At 38.6% G+C, this 24993-nt stretch overlaps 1 protein-coding gene across 1 annotated transcript in view; it reads left to right on the top strand.

The window, feature by feature from the left end:
* EGFLAM (EGF like, fibronectin type III and laminin G domains) overlaps positions 1–24993 on the top strand; it is a 261725-nt gene that overhangs the window by 172289 nt on the left and 64443 nt on the right. Inside the window, exons 8-13 of the mRNA XM_044681387.1 lie at positions 10034–10149; positions 11087–11405; positions 12408–12508; positions 13325–13425; positions 15105–15249; positions 19620–19809. Of these exons, the coding sequence (XP_044537322.1) occupies positions 10034–10149; positions 11087–11405; positions 12408–12508; positions 13325–13425; positions 15105–15249; positions 19620–19809 (972 nt within the window). The remainder of the gene's footprint in view (positions 1–10033; positions 10150–11086; positions 11406–12407; positions 12509–13324; positions 13426–15104; positions 15250–19619; positions 19810–24993) is intronic.

The following is a 24993-nucleotide window of genomic DNA, read 5'->3' as shown; positions in this document are numbered from 1 at the left end:
AGTTCATTTGTTGTTGTGTTTTTAATTTAATTTAAGATCTTCCAGTTGTTGCTCAGGTGTTTTTCAGTTGTGTCTGGCCCTTCATGAGTCCATTGGGGTTTTTTCAGCCAAGAGACCAGAGTGATTGCCATTTTCTTCTTCAGCTCACTTTATAGATGAGGAAATTGAGACAGAGTAACTTGCCCAGGACCACACAGCTAGTAAGTGTCTGATGCAAGATTTGAACTCAGTTCTTCCTGATCCTAGACCCAGTGCTCTATTCACTGAGCCAACTAAGCCGCCCAATTAATTTTACCAATTAATAAGCATTTGTTTTATCTCTCCCTCCCCATCTAACTGAACAATAAAAAGAAAAAAGAAAACCATAATAATAAATATATATAGTTAAATAGAGCAAATACCAGTCTTGACCATATCTAAAAATGTAAATCTTATTCTGTATCCTGAGTCTGTCATCTTCTAGCAGGAGGTGGGTAGTATGCTTCCTCAGCAGCCCTCTGGAATAGTATTTGATCATTGTACTGATGAGAGTTCTCAAGTCTTACATGTCTTACTTGTCATTATAATGTTGTAATTATAATTTCTCTAACATGGCACATTTTGTCATTTCTCATGGTGAAATAATAGCACATTACATTCATATAGGTTTAACCATTCCTTTGCTAGAGATAGGGACAAGTCAGCCTAGAGTATTATTCACTCACGGTGATCAATTAATAACAAATACTAGATGGTAGAATATAAGACTTAGCTCTGGAACTGTCTGGCCAGTTTGAAGACATGAACTCCCACTTTCTTCAATAGTGTGGGGAATACAAACAGGCTGGCTCAAATCTTAACACAATGTGGTATAGTAGAAAGGCATTTGGAAGTGACTTTGAAGTCAGATCCAAATTTTAGTAACAGATTAGAAGAGAAACAGACTGGGGTGGGGGATGGGGGGAACTTAAAACAAAATTTTCTGAGAAAGGAGTCATTTCTCAAATATATAAAGAACTAAGTCAAATTTATAAGAATCTAAGTCATTCTCCAATTGGCAAATGGTCAAAGGATATGAATAAACAGATTTCAGATGAAGGTATCAAAATGATCAATAAGCACATGAAAAAATGTGCTAAATCCCTCTTGATTAGAAAAAGGCAAATTAAAACAACTCTGAGGTACCACCTCATGCCTATCAGATTGGCCAATATGACAGTAAAGGAAAATAAGAAATGTTGGAAGGGATGTGGAAAAATTGGGAAACTAATGCATTGCTGGTGGAGTTGTGAATTAATCCAGCCATTTTGAAAGGCAATTTGGGATTATGACCAAAGGACTATAAAACAATGCATACCCTTTGATTCAGTAATACCACTACTAGGTCTGTATCCCAAAAGAGATAAAAAATGGGAAAGGACCTGTCATACAAAAATATTTATAGCTGTTCTTTTCATAGTGGCAAAGAATCAGAAAATGCAGGAGTGTCCCTTGATTGGGGAATGGCTGAATAAATTGCGGTATCTGTGGTGATGGAATATTACTGTGCTACAAGGAATGATGAACAGGATGAGTTCAGAAAGAGCTGGGAAGACCAGGAGAACATTGTACATAGTAACAGCAATATTGTGGGATGATCAAATGTAGTAGACTTTACTACTAACAGCAATACAATGATCCAGAACAATTCTGAAGGACCTATGACAAAGAAAAATGCCACTCACCTCCAGAGAAAGAACTGTTGAAGTAGGAATGCAGATGAAAGTATATGATTTTTCACTTGTTTATTTGGATACGTGTTTGGGGATTTTGATTTTATAAAATCATTCACTAGCAAAAATGAACAATATGGAAACATGTTTTGAGTGATAATACATGTATAGCACAGATTGAATTGCTTATCAGCTCTGGGAGGAGAGAGGAAAGGAGGAATGGAGACAGTTTGGATTACATAACTTTGGAAAACTTGTGTGGAAATTTGTTATTACATATAATTGGTTAAAAAACAGAAAAAAAGAAATTAAAACTCATATTTTAGTACCAGCTCAGTTAGTACCACAAACTCCTTAATTTCTCTGTGCCTCAGTTTCCTTTTCTGAACATTTTAGAGCATAGTGTGGGCCTCTAAACACTCTATCCCACTCCCCACCCAGCTATGATTTATATGGTCCTAAATTGGGCAGAGAGAGAAGAGCTCCTATTTGTAATGGGGATAGGGTGATGAGTATATCTTTTGAAGAAGAAGTCTATCATGGCCATATAAAGAGGTGCCCTGGTGTAACCTCAGAGCATCTAGGTAGAGCAATGAATAGAATGATGGGCCTGGAATCAGGAAGACTTATCTTCCTGAGAGCAAATCTGGCCTCAGACACTTACTAGCTGTGTGTCCCTGGGCAAGTCACTTAGCCCTATTAGCCTCAGTTTTCTCATCTGTAAAATGAATAAAAGAGCCAGAGAAGGAAATGGCGAACTACATCAGTATCTCTACCAAGAAAACTCCAAATGGGGACACAACTGAAACAACTGAACAACAATATAAATGCAGGCTGGCTCCCCCCAAACACACAAGGGAAGCTACACCAGACCAAGTCAGAAAACAAGCCCTGTGGGTTGATAAAATATAAACACAGGAAAAGTTACATAATATTACAGGACAGTGTAAGAGTATCATTATTCATCTAGTAAGTGGTCTTGCAAGAAGTTCAGAAAAGGGAAGAGGCCATAGTAGACTGGAATCATCTGGGACACAAACCTGAGCTGGAAGAATGTATTGGCTATGAATAGATGGTAAAAAGGAGAAAGATTATTTTTAGGAGTAAGAATAAAAATAGGAAAAAGGAAAATGCACCCAAGTGGATCAGTTTGTCTAGAGTATCAGAATTGTACTAGGATAATAAAAATGACCATTCTATCCAAATTAATTTACTTATTTAGTGCCATACTTATCAAACTACCAAGAAACTTTTTTACAGAATTAGAAAAAACTAATAGAGTTCATTTAGAAGAACAAAAGATCAAGAATATCAAGGGAAATGATGGAAAAAAAAGTGAAGGAAGGTGGCCTAGCAGTACCAGATATTAAAATATACTATAAAGCAGTGGTCATCAAAACAATATGGTACTGGGGGACAGCTGGGTAGCTCAGTGGATTGAGAGTCAGGCCTAGAGACGGGAGGACCTAGGTTCAAATCCGGCCTCAGACACTTCAAAGCTGTGTGATCCTGGGAAAGTCACTTGACCCCCATTGCCCACCCTTACCACTCTTCCACCTAGGAAGCCAATACACAGAAGTTAAGGGTTTAAAAAAAAACCAACAATATGGTACTGGCTAAGAGGCAGAAGGGAGGATTAGTGGAATAGACTTGGAGTAAGTGACGTCAGCAAGACAGTCTAAAATAAACCCAAAGAGCCAAACTTTTGGGACATGAATCCACTATTTGACAAAAACTGCTGGGAAAATTGGAAAACAATATGGGAGAGATTAGGTTTAGACCAACATCTCACACCTTATACCAAGATAAACTCAGAATGGGTGAATGACTTAAATATAAAGAAGGAAACTATAAGAAAATTAGGTGAACACAGAATAGTATACAGGTCAGATCTCTGGGAAAGGAAAGATTTTAAAACCAAGCAAGAGTTAGAAAAAATAACAAAATGTGAAATAAATAATTTCGATTACATTAAATTAAAAAGGTTTTGTACAAACAAAAACAATGCAAGCAAAACCAGAAGGGAAACAACAAACTGGGGAAAAATCTTTATAACAAAAAACTCTGACAAAGGTCTAATTACTCAAATATACAAGGAACTAAATCGGTTTTACAAAAAATCAAGACATTCCCCAATCGATAAATGGGCAAGACATGAACAAGCAATTTTCAGATAAAGAAATCAAAACTATCAATAAGTACGTGAGAAAGTGTTCTAAATCTCTAATAATTAGAGAAATGCAAATCAAAACAACTCTGAGTTATCACCTCGCACCTAGTAGATTGGCTAAAATGATAGCAGAGGAGAGTAATGAACATTAAAGGGGATGTGGCAAAATTGGGACCTTAACGTATTGCTGGTGGAATTGTAAATTGATCCAACCATTCTGGATGGCAATTTGGAACTGTGCCCAAAGAGCACTAAAAGATTGCCTCTCCTTTGATCCAGCCATACCATTGCTGGGTTTGTACCCCAAAGAGATCATGGGGAAAAAGACATGTACAAAAATATTTATAGCAGAGTTATACTAGGGAAGTAATGGGAACTAAGTTTAGAAGGGTAAGTTGAGGCCAGATCATGAAGAATTTTAGGTGTCAGGAGTTTGGACTTAACCTGTGGGCAATGAGGAGCTATTGAAGGTTTGTGGGTAAGAGAATTCCGTGATGAAAGTGGTGCTTTAAGAAGATTAATATGGCAGCAGTATCTAGGAGGATTGAAGCCAGAGAGATTGGAAATAAGAAATACCTCAAGGCCAGTGAAGAATTGAAGGGTTTGTTTGTTTGTTTGTTTGTCATTTGGATTCTTTACTCTGAAGTTAATCCACTGAGACACTTAGCTTCTCCTAAAGCATAGGTTCTAAATTGTTTGAGAGTCAGGTCTGGACATGAGAAATCCTGGGTTCAATTGAGGTCTCAGGCACTTCCTAGCTGTATGACCTAGACAAATCACTTAACCCTAATTGCCTAGCCCTTACTGCTCTTCTGCCTTGGAGCCAAGGGTTTAAAAAAGAATTAAAGAACTTATAATTTAAGTAGTTTCTAATAATAAAAACCCCCATAATGTAATAAAATAACAAAATTACAATAAAATAGCAAAATAATAGTAAAAATTGGTTGAACCTTATTTTAGCAGCTTTTTTGGGAAAACTACGTAGCATGTAACTGGTGTGATATAGATACCTGGCTTGGTAAAACCAGGGTTCATCTAGAATTCTATCATCACAACATGAGACTTGACAGCTGGCAGAGGATGGAGGTTTTAAAGAACTGCTGGAAATTACTATAGAGAAGGTGAAATAAACTCCTCTGCTCTGCCAAGTCCCTGAGCTTAGAAGCTTGCTCATTTTCCACTCACTGGCTAATTCTTTTTCTTTCTCTCCCCAAGCCTTACCTCTTTAAGTGGGACATAGAGAGAGATAAGGGGAGACAGACAGAGAGGAGAGTGAGGAAGGAAGGAAAGAAGAAAGGAGAAAGAAGGAAAGAAGGAAGGGAGAAGGAAGAATGAAGAATATAAAAGAAAAACCTTTTTTTAGCATCACAGGCATTTCTGCATCACTCTTCCCTCATCACCCAAAGTCCATCCTAGATTTTAACCTTCCCTCCAACAAAGAAAAACACTTAAGCAAAAACAACTAACATAGTGACCAAGTCTCAAAGCATATGTAATAGTCTGCCTTTATGATACTCCACTTCTCTGCTAAGAAGAGGGAAAATGTTTTATTATCTATTCTCAGGAGCATTATTAGTTTTTTTTTATTTACTCAAAGTTTAGTTTCCCTTTAGTGATCTTTTCAATTATATTATTGTAGTTATTGCATCTATGACTTTCTTCCTTTTTAAGGAGGAGATTTGTGATCAGAATTAGGCATAAGAGACAGGAAGGGAAGAGAAGAGAGCCAGCATCTATTAATTATCTACTATGTTGCTAGACACTATTATGCCAAGTGCTTTACAAATGTTATCTTATTCAATCTTTTACGATTATCCGGTGAGGTAAGTGCTATAATTATCCCCATTTTAAAACTAAGGAAACTGAGGCAGACAGAAGTTATGTGACTTGCCCAGGGTCATACAGCTAGTGTCAGAGACTTGATTCAAATTCAAGTCTTCTTAACTCTGGGTTTAGTGCTCTATCACATTAGCAATACTCCCATGGCTTACCATAAGCCCTCATTGAATTACAAAACCAAAAAAGACCTCAGGGATTGTTTGATTTAGTCCCAACTCATCACTTGCATTCCAGCTTTTGTACGTGAGTATGAAGCCAAGAGAAGCCAAATATTTTGCCCAATGTTCCATATGTGATTAGAAGACCTGGGACTCAGTTGGATGGTCTTTCAAGTACCCCATGCTTGAAGGAGTCTTACCAAATTCCTTTTATAACACAAATATGGTACTGATTTCCAAGTCAAGAAGACCAAAAACAGAGAAAGAAAACTATGGACCAATCTCTTTGTTGAACATAAATGCAAAAATCTTAAATAAAATACTAGCTAAGAGACTACAGCAAGTGATCACAAGGATGATCCACTATAACCAGGTGGGATTTGTACCAGGAATGCAAGGATGGTTCAACATTAGGAAAACCATCCACATAATTGACCATATCAACAATCTAACAAACAAAAATCAAATGATTATCTCAATAGATGCAGAAAAAGCCTTTGACAAAATACAACACCCATTCTTATTGAAAACACTGGAAAGTATAGGAATAGTAGAGTCTTTCCTCAAAATAATAAACAGTATATATTTAAAACTATCAGCAAATATCATGTGCAATGGGGATAAGTTAGAAGTCTTCCTAATAAGATCAAGAGTGAAGCAAGGATTCCCATTATCACTTCTATTATTTAATAGTGTTCTAGAAACACTAGCAGTAGCAATTAGAGTAGAAAAAGAAATTGGAAGGATTAAAGTAGACAATAAGGAAACCAAACTATCACTCTTTGCAGATGATATGATGACTTACTTGGAGAATCCTAGAAAACCGACTAAAAAGCTAGCTGAAATAATAACTTTATCAAAGTTGCAGGATATAAAATAAACCCACATAAATCATCAGCATTCCTATATGTTTCCAACAAAACTTAGCAGCAGGAGGTAGAAAGAGAAACTCCATGCAAGTACTCCATGCTCCCTCTCCTTTTGGATTTGCCCTTCTCATCCTTGCTCTTCACCTCAGCAGTATCTTGTTTTAGTGATGTTGGCTTTGCTCAGAGAGACACATGGATTAGTTTGCTGATTTAACCCCCACGGTCTGACTCCAACCTACCTTTCTGGTTTCATCTTACAATGTTCTATCATCTCAACAAGTTAGACCATCTCCTGAATAAACACATCTGGGTATTTCCCACCTCTAGGCCTTTAAATCTCCCTGAGAGTGGAAATTACTTCATTTACTAAATTTGTATTCCCAGAACCTAGCACATAGTAGGTGCTTAATAAATGTTTATTGATTGGGTCTGAAATGTCCTCTTCTTTATTTTCACTTGTTATAATCTAACCAGATTTTGAAGCCCAATGCAAATATTTCCTCCTCTTCCTCCTTCATAATTACTTCCTTGATCTTCAAAATTGGAGGCAACATACCCTGTCTCAGAACTCTTATACAATTGTCTTTCTCTCTTATGTTGTTGCCTTATTTTATCTTATATTGCTATTTGTGTACATGACCTATCTCTCCAGTTAAATACGAAATTCCTAATGTCTTTATGTCCTTTATAACCCTTGCAAAAGGGTTATAAAAGAATGCATACCCTTTGATCCAGTAATACAACTTCTAGGTCTGTATTCCAAAGAAATTTTAAAAAAGAGAGAAAGAATCTGTTTCTGCAAAAATATTTATAGCTGCTCTTTTTGTGATGGCAAAGAATTCAAAACTAAAGGGATAGCCTTCAATTGGGGAATGGCTGAACAAATTGTGGTAGATGAGTTTGATGAAATACTATTGTGCTGTAAGGAATGATGAACAGCATGATTTCAGAAATAGCTGGAAAGGCTACGTGAACTGATTCAGAGTGAAATAAGCAGAACCAGAAAAACGCTGCACACAGTAACAGCAATATTGTGCAATGATCAACTGTGATAGACTTTGCTGCTAATAGCAATACAATGATCCGAGACAATTATAAGGGACTTATGACAAAGAATGCTACCCACCTCCAGAGAAAGAATTGTTGGAGTAGGAATGTGAATGAAAGCATATGATTTATCATTTGTTTATCTGGGTATATGTTCGTGGGGTTTGGTTTTATGAGATTACTCACTTACAAAAATGAATTATATGGGAAAGATATTTTGTGTGATAATACATGTATAACCCAGATGGAATTGCTTATCAGCTCTGGGAGGGGGAAAGGAAGGAGGGATGGAGACAATTTGGTAACTTTAGAAAACTTATGTGAAAATTTGTTAATACATGTAATTGGTAAAAAGAAATATTATATTCCTAGAAGATAGCTACCATATTTCATTTTATTTGCTTCTTTGTCTCTCCTAGGACCCAGTATGATGTCCCACACATAGAAAGCACTTAGGAATTGTTTATGGAAGAAGTTAATAAATGAATACTGTGAGGGTGGCTTGTTTCTAGGCCTAGATTTATGCTTTGTAATCCTTTATCCATCGTTTTACCAAACATCAAGGTAAAATCTTAGAGTACGTAGTCAGAATCAAAACTGAAAAATGGTTTCAGATACTTCCTAGCTGAGTGACCCTGGGCAAGTCACTTAACCCCCATTGCTTAGCCCTTACCACTGTTCTGCCCTGGAACTAATATAAAGTATCGATTCTAAAATAGAAGGTAAGAGTTTATTTTTTAAAAACTGAAAATTTGGGGGGAAGCCCTGGGCACCTGATGATCAGGTAAATAATTAAAATGTGTTTGTGTATGAGTCCTCAGGCCACTACCCTTTTAGTTCAGGTGTGATGTTGAATTGAGACACTTAACAAAAGGAGCTTTACTTAGCTAGAACATAGACAGGATATTCAACAAGGATACCCCAGCACTTCCCTTGGGTAGATGAAGCACCCCTCTTCTCCATAGGTCAGTGCGCCTGGTCAGATGGGCTGAGGACTCACTGACTTGTGCTGCATTGGGGATAGATGCCAAGCCTGAAATCCTGTCCCCACAAGAGTGGCTTTTTTATGCCTTTAGATGACCAATAAGTCCCATGTCAATATGGCGAGAGGCTTCCAGGTAGCTGCATCAAGAGAGGTACAGCCTGAGCCCCGGCCATTCAAGCCCTGGGGTACAGCTTTGTCACTTTTTAGGGGAAAATTAGCCCAACCCATGTTTGGGAGGAGGGAGAGTGCTGTTAGATATTGCTTCCGTTACAAAGTGGATCTGATTTTCATTAGCAACCTATCCCCTGGGTCAGCAATACTCCCACAAACTGCTTACCACAAGTCCTAACTGAAATAAAACCAGACCCGAAAGATAATTTGGTTCAATCCCATCCCATTACACATGAGTCATATGAAGCCTAGAGAAGGGACTGCTTCTCTGCCACAGCCTGCTAGCCGCTACTCCAGCCCTCATATCTACCCTTCCCTAGAGTGATCAAGCTACCTGCTTCCCCCAATAGGAGGAAATGGGCTAGAACTTTAGATCTCCATTTTTAAAAGCTTCTGACTCAGGACAGTGGCTCAGTGGCTAGAGAGTCAGACTTGGCGATAGGAGGTCCTATTTTCAAATATCTCCTCAGATACTTCCTAGCCATGTAACCCTGGACAATTCACTTAACCCCAATTGCCTAGCCTTACCAGTTTTGTGTTTTGGAACTAATGCTCAGTATTGATTCTAAGACAGAAGGCAAGAGTTTTAAAAATCCAATAAAAATAAAAAGATCCTGACTCCTTGAGTGTTACATTTCCTGTTACATTAGGTCTATGTCTAAGTCAGACCTGAAGGCTTCTAGGGTATTGTTTCTTTTATGGAGGAAGGAATGACTGAGCAAAATAAAGTAAGTTGCACAGTGACCCACATTATACCCAGAGTCAAGGCTAGATATCACTTCTTAAAAATGATCTCATGCCTCATTCATCGTCATCCTCCCATTCTGAGGATTCCAGTGTCCCACCAAGGCTCCTGCAAAAGCTTTAGCCAAAAGGGACAAGAATACATCTCCTTGGTTTCTATTTCAGGTGTGTTTACGCCATTGTGTATTTTCAGAGTATTGAGTGTTTAGGATGAATGGTGGACTCTGGCCACTTCAGTATCCTAAATATATCCCGAAGAAATTAGTTAACTTCTCTAACTGGTGCAGTGGGGTGGGAAAAGGGAGAAGAATAAACATCTAGGGATGTTTTGATGGAAACTGCATACTTTGCTCTTAAAGGTACAGAGGAGGCAGGAAGTGGGACCTCTGAGCCACGATATATCACAGACACAGGAGGGAGTGATGACAATGGATTTGACATTGATGACTCTGATTTTGACATTTACATTGAAGAGGTAACAAAAGTCTTTGTTCTTGAAGATGACTATGTTTTTGTTTTCTTTCAAAACCAAATAAAAGTTAGTCAATGGATCTTGAACTTTTAACTTGCAATTTTAAATGGACCAATTTGTCTTTAGAACTGTCATTTTCTATGACACCCCACTCTAGGTATTTTTAAATTAACATGAATCAAGCCAAGTCCCAACCATGCTGGGGCTGGACAGGACAAATCTGTTCACTGGCTTCATGATCTGGAGACACAAAGGAACTTTTCGATTTCATAGTGAGTGGAATGTTAAAAATTTAACTGCCAAATTGAAGGAGAGAGCATTCATCCCTTCACCACTTGACCCTTTTAATGGGAAGTAATTAGCTTCCAGAAAATCCCTTAATTCTTGCTCTTCCCCCACTAGCTATATATCTTGAGCTTGTCATTTAATATCCTTAGATTCCAGTTTCTATCAAATGGAGATAATAATACCATCCTTACCTACTGTATAGGGTTGTATCGGGTCCAAGCAAGCTATTCTCTGAAAAGGTACCAAGCACTATACAAATGTCAGAGGTGATATGATGGTGATAATTGGCATGCAAATGGAGATAGGAATGGTAATAATAATAATGATAATCAGTCAATCAATGAGCATTTATCAAGCCCCTACTGTGTGATTGGTGTTGGGGACACAAAGACAAAATGAAACCTTCCTCTCAGGGACAATATAGATAGGGATATTGGTCATAGTGATAATGATGGTGATGGTGAGGATGAAGATAAGGACAGTTCTTGGTGATGATGATGATCTAGATGCTAATAGAAATAAGGATGGAAGGGATGAGAAGTAGAATGTATGTGGGATTTGGAATCATGACAATGGCGATAGCGGTGATGTTGGCAATGATGACAACAGTAATATCACTGTGTCCTTCTTTAACATTATCTTTCCTCTTAAGGTCAAACCACTTCCTGCTATCAAAGGAAGTCATAGGAAATTTTTGGTGGAAACCAAGATGCCTCCTAGATCTAAGCCAAAGTCCTTTTCAAGGCATATCCTTCCTACCTCAGCTTCTCCTATCACTACAACACCGATCCACTATACCACCACGGCAAAGGCAAAGAGGAGGCATGGTATGGCTGCAATGACGCGGCTCTTTGACATGTCTTGTGATAAAACCATCTGCTCAGCTGATAGCTTCTGTGTCAATGACTACAACCTCGGTGGTTCTCGATGCCATTGCAACCTTGGCAAAGGTGGTGAGAATTGTGCAGAAGGTAAGCCCTCCCAGAGTTGGTCAGTCAATATTTAATAGGATGTAGACATAGAGGTATCCCAATGGAAGCCAGAACAATTCCACTTTCCTTGGCTTCCTTTCTCTGGGCCCATTCCTAAAGGTACATCCCTGGCTCTTTATGATTGGTGAGAGTTAACCCCTTGCATAAACTGGATAGACAATGAAATCAATTCTATGAAAGTACTTTGTAACCATAAAGTTTTGTGTTTAATTTGTTGTGGTTTTTTTGGACTATATCTCCCTCCATCAATGCCAATTAGTACTGCTTTGCACTTCACAATCTTAGTTACTTGGAGCCCTGATAGGTTGTGATTCATGAGGAGGGTGCATAGTGTCATAAATGGGACTTGGACCCAGGTCATCTTTACTCCAAAGAAAGCTCTCTATCCACTATGCCAACCTGACTCTTGAGTACTGTATCTCTATACACATACATATATACATGCAAACATATATGTATATGTAGGCATATATGAGTGTGTGTGTGTGTATGGTTTTTACTGGCTGCTGACCATGCAAGGCAATCTCTCACTTTTCATACACAAGCTAAATCATTTTGGCTTTGGAGAGTATCAGAGACTAAATTACAGATCATTGTTTGAGAGAGAGGAAAGCTGATGGGTAGATTGTGATGTGCATATTACTGAAATTCAGATTACAAAAAGGGGCTTTCCTAGTCAAATGTGCAGCCAAGGAAACAGAGACCATTCTTTAAAACTATCATTACACTGTTAGGAAATTCACCTTCTCTGGGTACTGTGTGCCCATCCTTAATTGCAGAACCATAAAATCACAATACCCTGGAATAAGAAGAAGAAGTAAGAACACTGATAAAAGGATGAAGACTCATTGAACTTAACAGGTTGACTAATAATATAAGGGACTTTCCATCTTGAATATTTACCTGAGGAAATCTCTAGCTAAATATCAATTAATCTCTGCTTTAGGGGAATAAGAAAACTAAGTTCTCTTTCCTTTTCAGATATTTCCATCCAATATCCTCAGTTCTTTGGCCACTCCTACTTAACCTTGGAACCACTGAAGAACTCTTATCAGGCATTTCAAATCACTCTTGAATTTAGGGTAAGAGATATAATTGTGTATACATTGCAAGTACTATTCCGGGGCACAAAATGTGTCTTCACCATTATGCACATTACTGAATGAAACAAATTGAATTACTGAAGGGTTGAAAGAAGTCTCTTGGTTAGTTTAGGTGACCCAGAAGGGTTTGATGAAGGAAAACATCTTCCTTTGGAATCTCTGATGAAAATAATGGTTCTAGCCAAGGTGTTGACTATAAGAACGCTCAACCCTACCCCTGTCAGAAACTTCACTGGAATCTTGTTTCCTTAATCTGTCCTACTTACCAGGAGCCAGGAAAGCCAGCCTTTAGAATGTCATGTTATGGAGTTATATAGCAGCTCAATGAAAATATTTTTTTAAAATATCGCCCTTTCACAAAACCCAAGTTTGATAAATAAGAGATGGATGAATCTCATCTGTTCCTGCCACTTTACAGAGATGAGTTTTCTCGGAGCCCTAATCTTAGATCAACTAAGGTGAATAAAGAGAAACTCTAAAAACAATGAAGCTTCCTTTCTCTCCACAAAACTTGAAAGTTGAACAAGACCTTATAGGTTCAACTTTCTCATTCTATACCGAGGAAACATCATCTCATTCTAACTTTTCACATACATGTAGCATTATTCTCATATGTTTACTGAATCTGATCAGAACTTATCTGAGAACTAAGTGGCATTCACACACTTACCCCTTTGTATCATCATAGAATAGGAGAATGTTTAAGGATTCCTTTCATCAAAAAAGCTTCCAGATGGGGCTTTGTTGGAGAACAGGTGATCATTCTTCATGTGGCTTTTGTTCTGGTAATCATAGGCAGAAACAGAAGATGGCTTATTGCTGTATTGTGGAGAAAATGAACATGGACGGGGTGATTTTATGTCATTGGCAATCATCCGGCGTTCTCTCCAGTTCAGGTAACACCTGCCAAAAATAGTTCCTCTCCCAGTGTGATTCCTTGGCAGTTTATTTGGCCAGTTGGTGAAATAAATGTTAACTAGCATATACATTTGAAAGTCATTGCAGGAAATAGGGGAAGAGTGAAGTTTTATGTCATGAACTTACTTGTACTACCGCCCCACAAGGAAAAATGTATTTTCCAAAATGGAATTGTTGCAGCTTCCTAACGTGTCATGAAAGAATTACAAGAGGAGTCACAGAAACTGATCCCCCATATTCATTGACAATCTTTTCAGTTTGTCCCTCCAGGTCTGAATTCTTTTCCATAAGCCAAATATAATTATAACAATTCTGAGCATATCTGAGGTTTTCTTAAATAGAGGGTAAAATGGGTATGAAAAGGCAATCAGATATAGAAGGAGGATGTAGGCTGCTGTAGTTTAAGAATCATTAATCCAAAAAAGCCATGCCTTTTACTGTCAAACGAATTTGAGTGGATGCTTTGAAAGAGTCAAACCCTTCCTAGTTGAACTCGAATTGGGATCTCTAGCTTCTTCCTAATGGGGAGCTGCTTTTGATTTTCAGAAAGTTTTATCAGGGAAACTACTGATACTGCAAATTCCTGTTGGAGTGGCTAAGGACTGTGTTTTTGTTTTCTATTGAAAATACCCAAGAGCCTATGTGTTGAGTGTGGGGCTGACTAGTAGTAATAATAGTTGAAGCTGTCCAGGTAAGACTTATAGCTTACCTGACAGATCTTGACTCTCAAGTTGGGGGTCCTTTGGACCAAAAGAATTATGGAAGGGGAAGGAGTAGATAGGTGTGCCATTTTAAGGCAAGGAGAACACTTTATCCCCCATGAATGTTCCTACACTACCCGAAATTCATCCCTCAGTGGGATCTTGCTGTGGAAAAAAAATGGATTGCATATTTCATGTAGCTAGGCACAAGCAGCTGTTTTGACAACCTTGCCAATCAGAACTCAAAGGCTTGGTTTTCATATTTTTATTAATACCATCTAGCCTCCACTTGGGAGCTAGGAAGAGTCCCTGGAGAAATTACTGGGATAAAAGTGACTCACATTCTAAAAATCTGCCCCTTTAGTCCCTTTCAGGCATTTGGCAATCTCCACAGTTCATTGTGTAGAGATGAGGGGTATAATTGCTCAGGCTTTTTTTTTCCCCCTGTGAAAAGGGCAAATCAAAGTTTTCATAGTAAAGGCTATTATGTTAACTTAGTCAAGTCATCCAGATTTAGATCAAACAATAGTAAAAAAGTGAATAACATTTAGATAGCACCTCCTATGTACCAGGGACTATGCACAAAGCATTTTATAGATATTATCTCCTTTTATCCTCACAACAGCCTTGGGAGGCTAGCTGTTATTATTATCTCCATTTTATAGACAGAAACATGGAAATTGAGTGGCATGCCCATAGTTACACAGATAGTAAGGCCAGATTTGAACTCCGGTCTTCCTGACTCGAGGCCAATAGTTCTATCCACTGTGCTATCTAGCCACCCCTATAGCCATACATAGATGGTAAAGTGGAAATGGTTAATTTTGTTTTGTTTTGCTTTAAATCTTAAGTATGCTTCTGAATATTCATTCTGAATACCAGAGGAGTTTCTTCTAGCAAGAGAAGCAGTGTGAGATTTTTGACAAGCACTCTCTCCTTCTCTTTCTTCTCTACAGATTTAATTGTGGAACTGGGGTGGCCATCATTATCAGTGAAAGCAAAATAAAATTAGGCAGTTGGCACACTGTCAGTATCTACAGGGATGGGCTGAATGGACTACTCCAGGTGAACAATGGCACCCCAGTGACAGGCCAATCTCAGGTGAGTTTTTTACTAACATCTCTTCTCTCCCATGTCTAATCCATAGTTTGTAGAATGTACAATTCCAGGCTCAACTCATACCTGATGGAGGAGCTCTTTATCATTTCCCTAGTAAATGTTCCTTCAGATCCCAGCTGGGACTGTGTCTAGTTGCAGGAAAACCCCCTACTTTAAGACCCTACTGTGGCCCTAATTTTTTGAAAGAAAGGCATCATGATTCAGGAGATCAATAGGAGGAAGACCTAGGCTCAGTGTCAGTCTCTGACACATACTGACTGTGACCATGAGTAATTATGGATGTTGTAGTGTCCCTCTCTAAGATACACGTTTAAAAAAAATTTAAACCCTCCCCTTCTGTCTTAGAATCAATACTAACTATTATACCCAAGGCAGAAGAGCAATAAGGGCTAGGAAATTGGGGTTATGTGACTTGCCCAGGGTCACAGAGCTAGGAAGTATCTGAGGCCAAATTTGAACCCAAGACCTACTGACTCCAGGGCTGGCTTTCTATCTACTGTGCTACCAGCTACCTCTCAATAAGTATTGATTAAGTACCTAATCTGTGCCAAGCCATGTACTAGGAAATTGGAATAGGGACACAATGAATGAAACAAACTCTATTCACAACTACTAAAGTCACCAAGTATTAACTTTGTTTACGAATTTATTTGCAGGCACATACCCAGCAGGACTTATTCTCTTAGCACTGTGATTTAGTTGAAGAAGAAGCCTAATACCAGGAGATTTGAGCCTCTTATTATTGTCAAACAAAAAAAATCAACATATCACAATCTTTTGATTTAAGAAAAGAATTCTGAAAAGGTCACTTGGTTCAGTATTTAAGCCATTCATTTATCTAAGATTTCTAGATCATGTCTTTAGGAAGTGGTGAAATATTTTTAGTATTGGACTCTACAGTGACTCACTTTAGCATCCACATTTCTGTCATGCACTAGATAATTTTAGTTTCTGGTTTGGAACAGTTTGGGATAACAAACTGCCAAGGGAACCTAACCTGCAATTATAACCAGGCAGGTGTCTGTGCTCTCAGAGGAGAAATGTGGCAAGGATGCCTCTGTGTATCTATGACATTCACTTCCTTTCTCCTTGTATCTATCTTTGCCCTTGCCCACTGGGGAGACATAATATGTGAGAGATCATTCCTTGAAGATTTAAGGAAAAGAAGGACGGATAGACTGAAACCTCACTGATTCAGATTCCACTATTTAAGAGCTCACAATAATTCAGACTATGGCTTATATGAGATCAGGCAGACATACGGCCAGAGTTTAGAGTGACATGAGCTCTGACAGGAAGGAGAAGGAAGCATTTGTCTAGGGAAATCATGTAAAGACCTTAATGAAAATCCTTTGTAAGGACCACATTAAATTTTTTATATGTTGACTGAAGTTCAGTCTTGGGCAAGAAAAAGAAAGAACTTACTAACAAAAAACATAAAAAAAAATGGGGATGGAGGATAGTGAGCCTTGTCAGGAGCAAAAACAAATAGACACGAATCACATTGGATGGCCTTTTGAGTAGTAATTTGAAGTATCCTGTGTACTAACTAGAAATCAATCAGTATCTAGGTAACCACATTTAAATAGCAGGCACTAAAATAGCAGCTAGGGATACACACATCAAAATGAGATGGTCCTTGCCTTCAAAGATCTTATACTCTCCTGAATGTAAAATATAAATATATATACATAAGATCTATTTATTAAAGTATAAAATAAAATAAATATTGAATGTCTGCAAGGAATAAACTGTGAATCATTAAAAAAAACAAACACATTTCTTTGCAAATTTTCCACAAATTAGACAATTTCCACCCCTCAGCAAGTAAAAATTCCAAATTAGTGACATTTTACAGTAGTAACAAGAACAGTCTTCAAGGACATTTTTGTCAAGTCCCATTGAAAATACCACATGGTATTTGGACTCAAACTCAGAAATAACTCATCCAAATTACATTTTTGTTACATAGAACTCAAGTCAACGAATATTAGAGCTGGAAAACACTTTAAAGATCTCTTTGTCCAATCAATGTATTGCTGGTGAAGTTGTGAATTGATTCGACCATTCTGGAGGGCAATTTGGAATTATGCCCAATGGGCTGTAAAACAATGCATACCCTTTGAGCCAGTAATAGCACTGTTAGGTCTATATCCCAAAAGAGATAAAAATGGAAAAGAATTATTGTACAAAAGTATTTATAGCCATGTTTTTTGTGGTGGCAAAGAATTGAAACTAAAGGGATGTTCCTCAATTGGGAAAATGGCTGAAGAAATTGTGGTGTATGATGGTGATGGAATACTATTGTGCTGTAAGGAATGATGAACTGGATGATTTCAGAAAGAACTGACAAGACCTCCATGAACTGATGCAGAGTGAAATAAGCAGAACCAGGAAAACACAATCCACAGTAACAGCAATATTGTGGAATGATCAAATATGATAGACTTTGCTCCTCTCAGCAATACAATGATCCAGGACGATTCTGAGGGACTTATGAAAAATAATACTGTCCACATCCAGAGTAAGAATTGTTGGAGTATAAATGCAGATGAAAACATGTGATTTATCACTTGTTTATTTGGGTATATGATTTCGGATTTTGGTTTTATAAAATTACTCTCTTACAAAAATGAACAATATGGAAAGGTATATAATACATGTATAACCTAGACTGAATTTCTTGTCAGCTCCAGGAGGGGGGAGGGAAGGAAGGAGAGAGACAACATGAATCATATAAATTTGAAAAACTCATGTGTAAATTTGTTATTGAAATCAAATAAAGACAAAACAGACAAAAATTATCTTAGTCCAGGGCAGCTAAATGGTTCAGTAGATAGAGTCAGGTCTAAAGACGGGAGATCCTGGGTTCAAATCTGGCCTCAGACAATTCCTAGTTGTATGACCCTGGGCAAGTCACTTAAGTCCCATTGCCTAGCCTTTAGTGCTCTTCTGTCTTAGAACCAATACACAGTATTGGTAAGAGATTTTAAAAGAAAAAAAAGATCTTTGGGTCCATATATTTACTGATGAGAAAACTAAGGGAGAGGGGGTGGGGCAGGAGTGACTTTCCCAGTGTCACACAGATAGTGACAGAGTGACAGAGCCAGGACCAGAATCTGGCTAGCCTGGCTCCTAGCCAGTGTTTGCCCCATGATGCCAAAATTCCCAGTACTCTGGTTCCTTGGTTGGAGTAATGCTTTGCATTAATATTTTTTTCAATCTAGGATTTTAAAACATAATTTGTTTAATTGCCACAGAGTTCTTTGAAAATTTGACAGTTGGAGGTGCTGGATGAGGTTATAGGTAGTCATTTCATTTAGTATTATCCCCTTTCACAGATGAAGAAACTGAGGCAACAAGAAAGTGAATGACAATGGAAGGCAGCATTATATAGTAGAAAAAATGCTGGATAGAGAATCAGAAAGTCTTCACTTGAGTCTCAACTCTGATACCTAGTAGCTGAGTGACTAGAGGCAAATATAATTTCAGCTCTCTGAGCCTCAGTTTCCCCATCTATGAAATGGAGATAATAACATATGCTATTTACTTCGCAGGGTTGGTTTAAGGATCTATGAGACAATAATGTGCTGAGCTAAAAGTCCTATGTGAATGTGAGATATCATTATTAAAGTAGCAATAGAGCTTGAAATAGAATAGTTGTGTTTTTGGTGCCCAATGACTAGCACCAATCGCTCCACTACTCTTTTTTTTTAATTCCTTACCTTCTGTCTTAGAATCAGTGGTGTGTATCAATTCCAAGTCAGAAGAGAAATATGGACTAGGCAACGGGGGCTAAGTGACTTATCCAGAGTCATGCAACTAGGAAGCATCTGAGGCCAGATTTTAACCCAGGCCCTCCCATCTTTGGAGCTGGCTGTCAATCCACTGAGTCACTGCCATCTAAACTATTCTTAACACCAAAGTATCTTGTTTTCCCCCTACCCATATCTAACATTTTTGACATCATGCTCCATGAGGAACAACCCCTGCTAATTAACCCAGTAATTTAGAGGTTCAAATTGCTTGTAAAAAATCCTTAAAAGTCATTCATGAAATTAAAATATTGAGTTTATCTTTACATCTTCATATTCTTCCTTTTTTTGACATTTTGTTTTGTCCTCAATTACAATTTTTAACTGTTTAAAAAATTTTTTTCAGTCAAATTCTTCCCACTCCTGCCCCTTCCGGAGGTGACAAGCAATCTAATACAGATTTTACACATGCAATAATATAAAATATTTTTCCATATTAGCCATTTCGTGATCCCCAGGGATCACCATTATTCCTTTTAAAATCTCTTGTGTGTATTACTTGATAAGGTGAGTTTTGTTTGCTTCTCCATTTTAAAGGGCCAGTACAGCAAAATTACATTCCGGACCCCTTTCTACCTCGGTGGGGCTCCTAGTGCCTACTGGTTGGTCAGAGCAACAGGAACAAACCGTGGCTTCAAGGGCTGTGTTCAGTCACTGGCCATCAATGGGAAGAAAATAGACATGAGGCCCTGGCCACTTGGGAAGACTCTAAGTGGGGCTGATATAGGTAAGTACCACACATGGGATTTGGAAGAATTATATCCTAGTTTCTCTAGGTAGGAAAGTGGTTGATAGCATGTTACTAATAAAACCAAAGGAGGGGGCATGTATCAAGAGAAATTTGGTGTGAAAACTCAGTCTGAAAAAACAACAGTTGGAATAACAATGCAACCAAAGGAACCCATTGATTTACCCCTATCTGATCCCTAACTCTGATCTCTAACCCCTGTGTTGCCAAACCTATGGCACACATGCCGGGGGCTGCTCCCCTCTCCTTCTCCAAGCATGCCTGAGGACATTTCTCTCATCACCCACCCCTCTGCCCAGCAGCCCAATGAGAGCACTTTCTCCCTCCCCTGACTGGGGTAAGGCAGGGGGCTCACATGGGGTGTGAGGGTTGTAGTTTGGGCACTCAGTCTCTAAGAGATTCACCATACTGCCCTAGTCCTTACATACTGTCTAACCCTAATAATGCAAATGGACTCCTAATACTGTAGCCCTAAGAATGACTATCAAATAATGGCTCTAATTCTTACCCAATCTAATCCTGATCCAATTATAAATGATTTCTGAAATACCATCTATCACACATGCTATCTGGATTTGTTTTCTACTGGACTCTAAACTTTAATACCCCCCTCTCTCTCTTCCCTCCCTCCATATCTAAGTGGCCAAGCTTATACAAGGTGTCCCAAAAAGTATTAAAAATTTTAAGTTTAAAACGGCACTAAGACTTTTGAAACACCCACAAGTTTCTCTGTGTTTCTCCAAGATACTCTAAGTAGAGGGATCAGCTTTAACCCCTTTTTTCCAACCACCCCTGAGGTAGAGACCATCTGCATATGTGATGATCATACCTACTCCCTGGTGACAGATTCCACCAATATCCAGATATTTTTTCCTGTGTTTAGTGGTGTGGTTTGACTTTTGACTAGTCAATCGATCTATACATATTTGCTGAGTATCTACTTGCTAATGCACAAGTATTTATCAAGTACTTAGTGTATTCTAGACACTTCTGGAGATATAAAGAAAGGCAAAAGCATACCTTTGGCTCTCAAGTTCCTCACATGGAGGCAGTTAAGGTGGCACAGTGAACGATGCCAGTTATGGAGTTCACACCTGGCTTTGGAACTCTGGACAAGTCCCTTTGCATCTATGGTTATAATAAAAGTAGCAACTGCCTCCTAGGGTTGTCATAAAGATCAAATGAGATAGTATTTGGAAAACTCTTTGCAAACCTTAAAGCTAGCATATACATGCTAGTAATTTTTCTTCTAATGGGAGCAACAATATGCAAAAATATGTACAAGATATATTGTGTTAAATATATGGAAATTAAAAAAAAAAGACTATGACATCTCTCAGTCTATCTTGGGTCAACCTTATAGTCTGTGTTGGCAGGCAAGGTAGGCTTTCAAGGTTAATCTCAGGTACCATTCCCTTCAGCTCCAAGTTTTCCTTTCTTCTTCATTCTTCCTTGCCTTGTACTTATTTTTATACTTGTCCTGTCTCCCCAGTAAAATGTAAACTTCTGGAGGACCAGGGCCATTCTTTCCTTCTGTTCCCAGTACCTTCTTGCACGCACGCGCGCGCACACACACACACACACACACACACACACACACAGACACACTTGAGGATCTGGGATTTTTGTCAGTGCGGAAAACTCTTGGTATGAGTACTCCTTCAGCCACTGAAGATCTCAACCCCTGATTCAGTAAATAAGTCACAAGAAGGGCCTAAATTACATAGAGGTTGAGAAACAGATTGTTGCTGGGTAGCTAACAGAGCGATGGACCTGGAATCAGGAAGGCTCATCTTCATTAGTTCCCATCTGACCTCAGACACTGTGCGACCCTGGACAAGGCACTTAACCCTCTATGCCTCAGTTTCCTCATCTGTAAAATGAACTGGAAAAGCACATGGCAAACTAGTATGAAGTCAGTTTGCCAAGAAAACCCCAAATGGAGTCACAAAGAGTCACATAACTGAAAAATGATTCAACAACAATAATTCCTGACTGCAAGCTCAGCACCCTATTCCCTACCTATTTTGATAGTAGCAAAATAAATGTTTGTTGAATTGAATTAAATTGAATTGAGTTGAATTGGAAATCAGACAGTCATGGTTGTCTCTGACCAGGATCATGCAGAATGTCATCTGCCTTTGACTGGGTCCCAATGAATCTCTGCCCCAATTCCAGGCAATTCTTCTATTTGGTATAAGAGAAGAATTCAAAATAGAATTAAATCTTTAGTTTCTGTTAGCTTATCAGATTAAAGCTAGAAGGCCAGTGGGCAGGGACAAGACAGATAGGACATGGGGCAGGTAAATTTTTCAAGCCTGGAATGCACCACAAAAAAAAAGGAATGGAAAGACACAATAATAATCTCTGAAACAGCGTGGCTACACCTTGAATCAGACAATGTAGTCTGAGCTCCAGCTCTTCTTCTATCAATTGGAAATAAGCACATTTCCCCCTTCTACCTCACGGTGCTGTGAGGAAAGAACTTTGTAACTTGTCTTATGTTATGGCATGATATGATTCTTTGTGAATTCTTCTTACTTCATAGTTTTGCCTAGGCTGGCTCCTTAGAGGAGTTCAAATCTATCTCTTTTACCAGCAAAAAAATGATGAATCACAGAAAACTTGGACATTTTTCCTGGCCAAGGATCCCCTTGCTCTAGATTTAACCTGCAGCAAGAAGTTTTATAGATATGGGGCAGATAGGCAACTGGCCCAGGAACAACCCTGAATGGTAGATTAGGCAGCAGTCGCCTCATTGAGCAATCACACAGGCTGACAAATAACACAGATGTCACTACACTGAGCAAGTGCCTAGATCTGCCATCCTTTTGGTTTCCAGCTTAGTCCATTGTTTATCTCTACAAGTTCCACAGGTGGCAGAAGGGAAAAGGCCAAGTGGGTGGTTCCTGGACTCCAGGAACCAGTTATTGGATTATTGGGGTTTTCCTTATGAACACTGATAACAAAAGTCAATCAGGTCATCCTATTTCATTTCTCCTAAGTATACAAGTGGCAGCATGGTAAAGTGGATTGGAAGCTGAACATAGAATCAGAAAGTAAATTCTACTTGCTGTTTGTTGTTCAGTCTTTTCATTCGTGTCCAACTATTTATGACCCCACTTGGGGTCTTCTTAGTAAAGATACTGGAGTGATTTGCCATTTCCTTCTCCAGTTCATTTGACAGATGAAGAAACTGAGGCAAACAGCATTAAGGGATTTGCCCAGGGTCACACAATTAGTAAGTATCCAAGGCTAGATTTGAACTCAGGAAGATGAGTCTTTCTGACTCTAGGACCAGTGCTCTATATCAACTGTGTCATACACTAAAAGGCTGGGCAAATCATTTAACCTTTTTAGTCTCAGTTTCTTACACTAATAGAACAAAGACATTGGACTCATTGACCTCTACAGTCACTTCTATCTCTAAATTTATGTTCCTATGTCCTTTTCCCCAAGCCACACGTGCAGATCTTGTCATCTTCCCCAACTGAGCGTGCTTTTTTTTTGTTTTGAGTTATTCAGCATTTTAAAAATTCTTGTAAATTAAAAAATAGATATGGCAATGGAGTATTCTGATATAAGCAAGGATGCATTTCTTGTCATGTTGTCATCTTCCAACAGAGTTTGGTGAAGCCACGATAACTCACTGAACTTCAGAGGAAGCAAGGACCACAAAGGCAGCCTCATCTCACTCATGCTGCAATAGAAATCCTCTTTATAAAAGCCCTCTAAAGTGGTCATCTAACCTTTGTTTGAAGAGTTGTTCTTAGGGGGAAACTCATCCCAGGGAGCCATTCTTATACAATATGGCAGACCTCTGAGAGCTATAACTCACCACCCCTCTTCCCCTTTAGCCATCACCTCCATCCTTATCAGCTTTTCCAGTAACTATCCCCCTATACACCTATACATCAAACATACTCTTCTTCCTCACTGTGATCTTCCATCTCTCATCTACTTTCCCATTATCCATTTTATTTATTCTCTCCAGGATCATCTGCCTTGGTAGCAGGATCACAACATCAGAAAATCAATTCTTCCTTGGCAAGAAAGGAAGCTTGGAAACACTAGATTTAGAATTACAGAACCTGGGTTCAAATTCTGGATATTCTATTTGCTAACTCCGTGATCCTGGCAAATCTATTTACCCCCTGGATCTCATCTGTAAAATGAGGTTCAACTGATTTTCTTTTAAAAGGACCTCTTTCATCTTTAAACTATGATTCTATGAAGAGCTTTCATATCTCTCCTCTCCTATTTATAGTGCCTTCCTCCTGATCTATATTACTTCCTGCCTAGACTGTAATAATAAAATGAGCAACTACATAGCTCAGAGGGATAGAGTCTAGGAGGACTGAGAGTCAGGAAAATTTGAAAAAAATTGAACTTGAGTTTAAATCCAGCCTCAGACCCTTACTAGCTATGTGACCCTGGGCAAGTCAATTAACCCTGTTGGCCTCAGTTTCCTCATCTGTAAAACAATCTGGAAAAAGGAAATAGTAAACCACAGTAGTATCTTTGCCAAGAAAATTCCAAATGGGATTGGAGTTGGTAAGAACCAAGAAGAGTTGGGCACAAATGAACTGACTAAAGAGTAGACTATAAGAATAGCTAACTGATGGGTGATTTTACTCTATTCTCTTGACCAGTGATGGGCAAACTACAGCCTTCAGGCCATATGCAAGACGGGGGGAGGGCCTGAAATGTTCTGTCTGGCTGGTGAAACTTCAAAAGAGTTGCCTTAGAAACAGACTGACAGATGAGCATTTCCTTTCCTTTGGCCCCCTCTTTAAAAAGTTTGCCCATCACTGGTCTAAACTATTCAATTCAATGAAACATTGATTATTGATTAAGCACCTAATGTGTTTGGGTCCTTGTGCTCAGCCCAGTGGGAGATAGATACCTTAGATAAAGTTTATAGTTGGGTAAGGGGATATGGCAGAAGCACAGATAACTATAATATATATTACTACCAAACTGAACTTCCTGACACATAAATCTAGTCAATTATCAATCAATCAATTAATAAACATTTATTAAGTATCTTCTATGTACTAGGCACTCTGCCAATGTTGTTCTTCTCACACATCTTTAGTGTCTCACTACTGCCTACTAAGTAAGCTTCATACCTTTTTGCCTGGCCTTCAGGGCCTTCCATGG

The sequence above is a fragment of the Gracilinanus agilis genome, chromosome 1 (genome assembly GCF_016433145.1).
Source record: "Gracilinanus agilis isolate LMUSP501 chromosome 1, AgileGrace, whole genome shotgun sequence".
NCBI classification, from domain to species: Eukaryota; Metazoa; Chordata; class Mammalia; order Didelphimorphia; family Didelphidae; genus Gracilinanus; species Gracilinanus agilis.
Note: the sequence above shows the minus strand (reverse complement) of the source record. Positions and strands in the feature narration are given on the sequence as shown.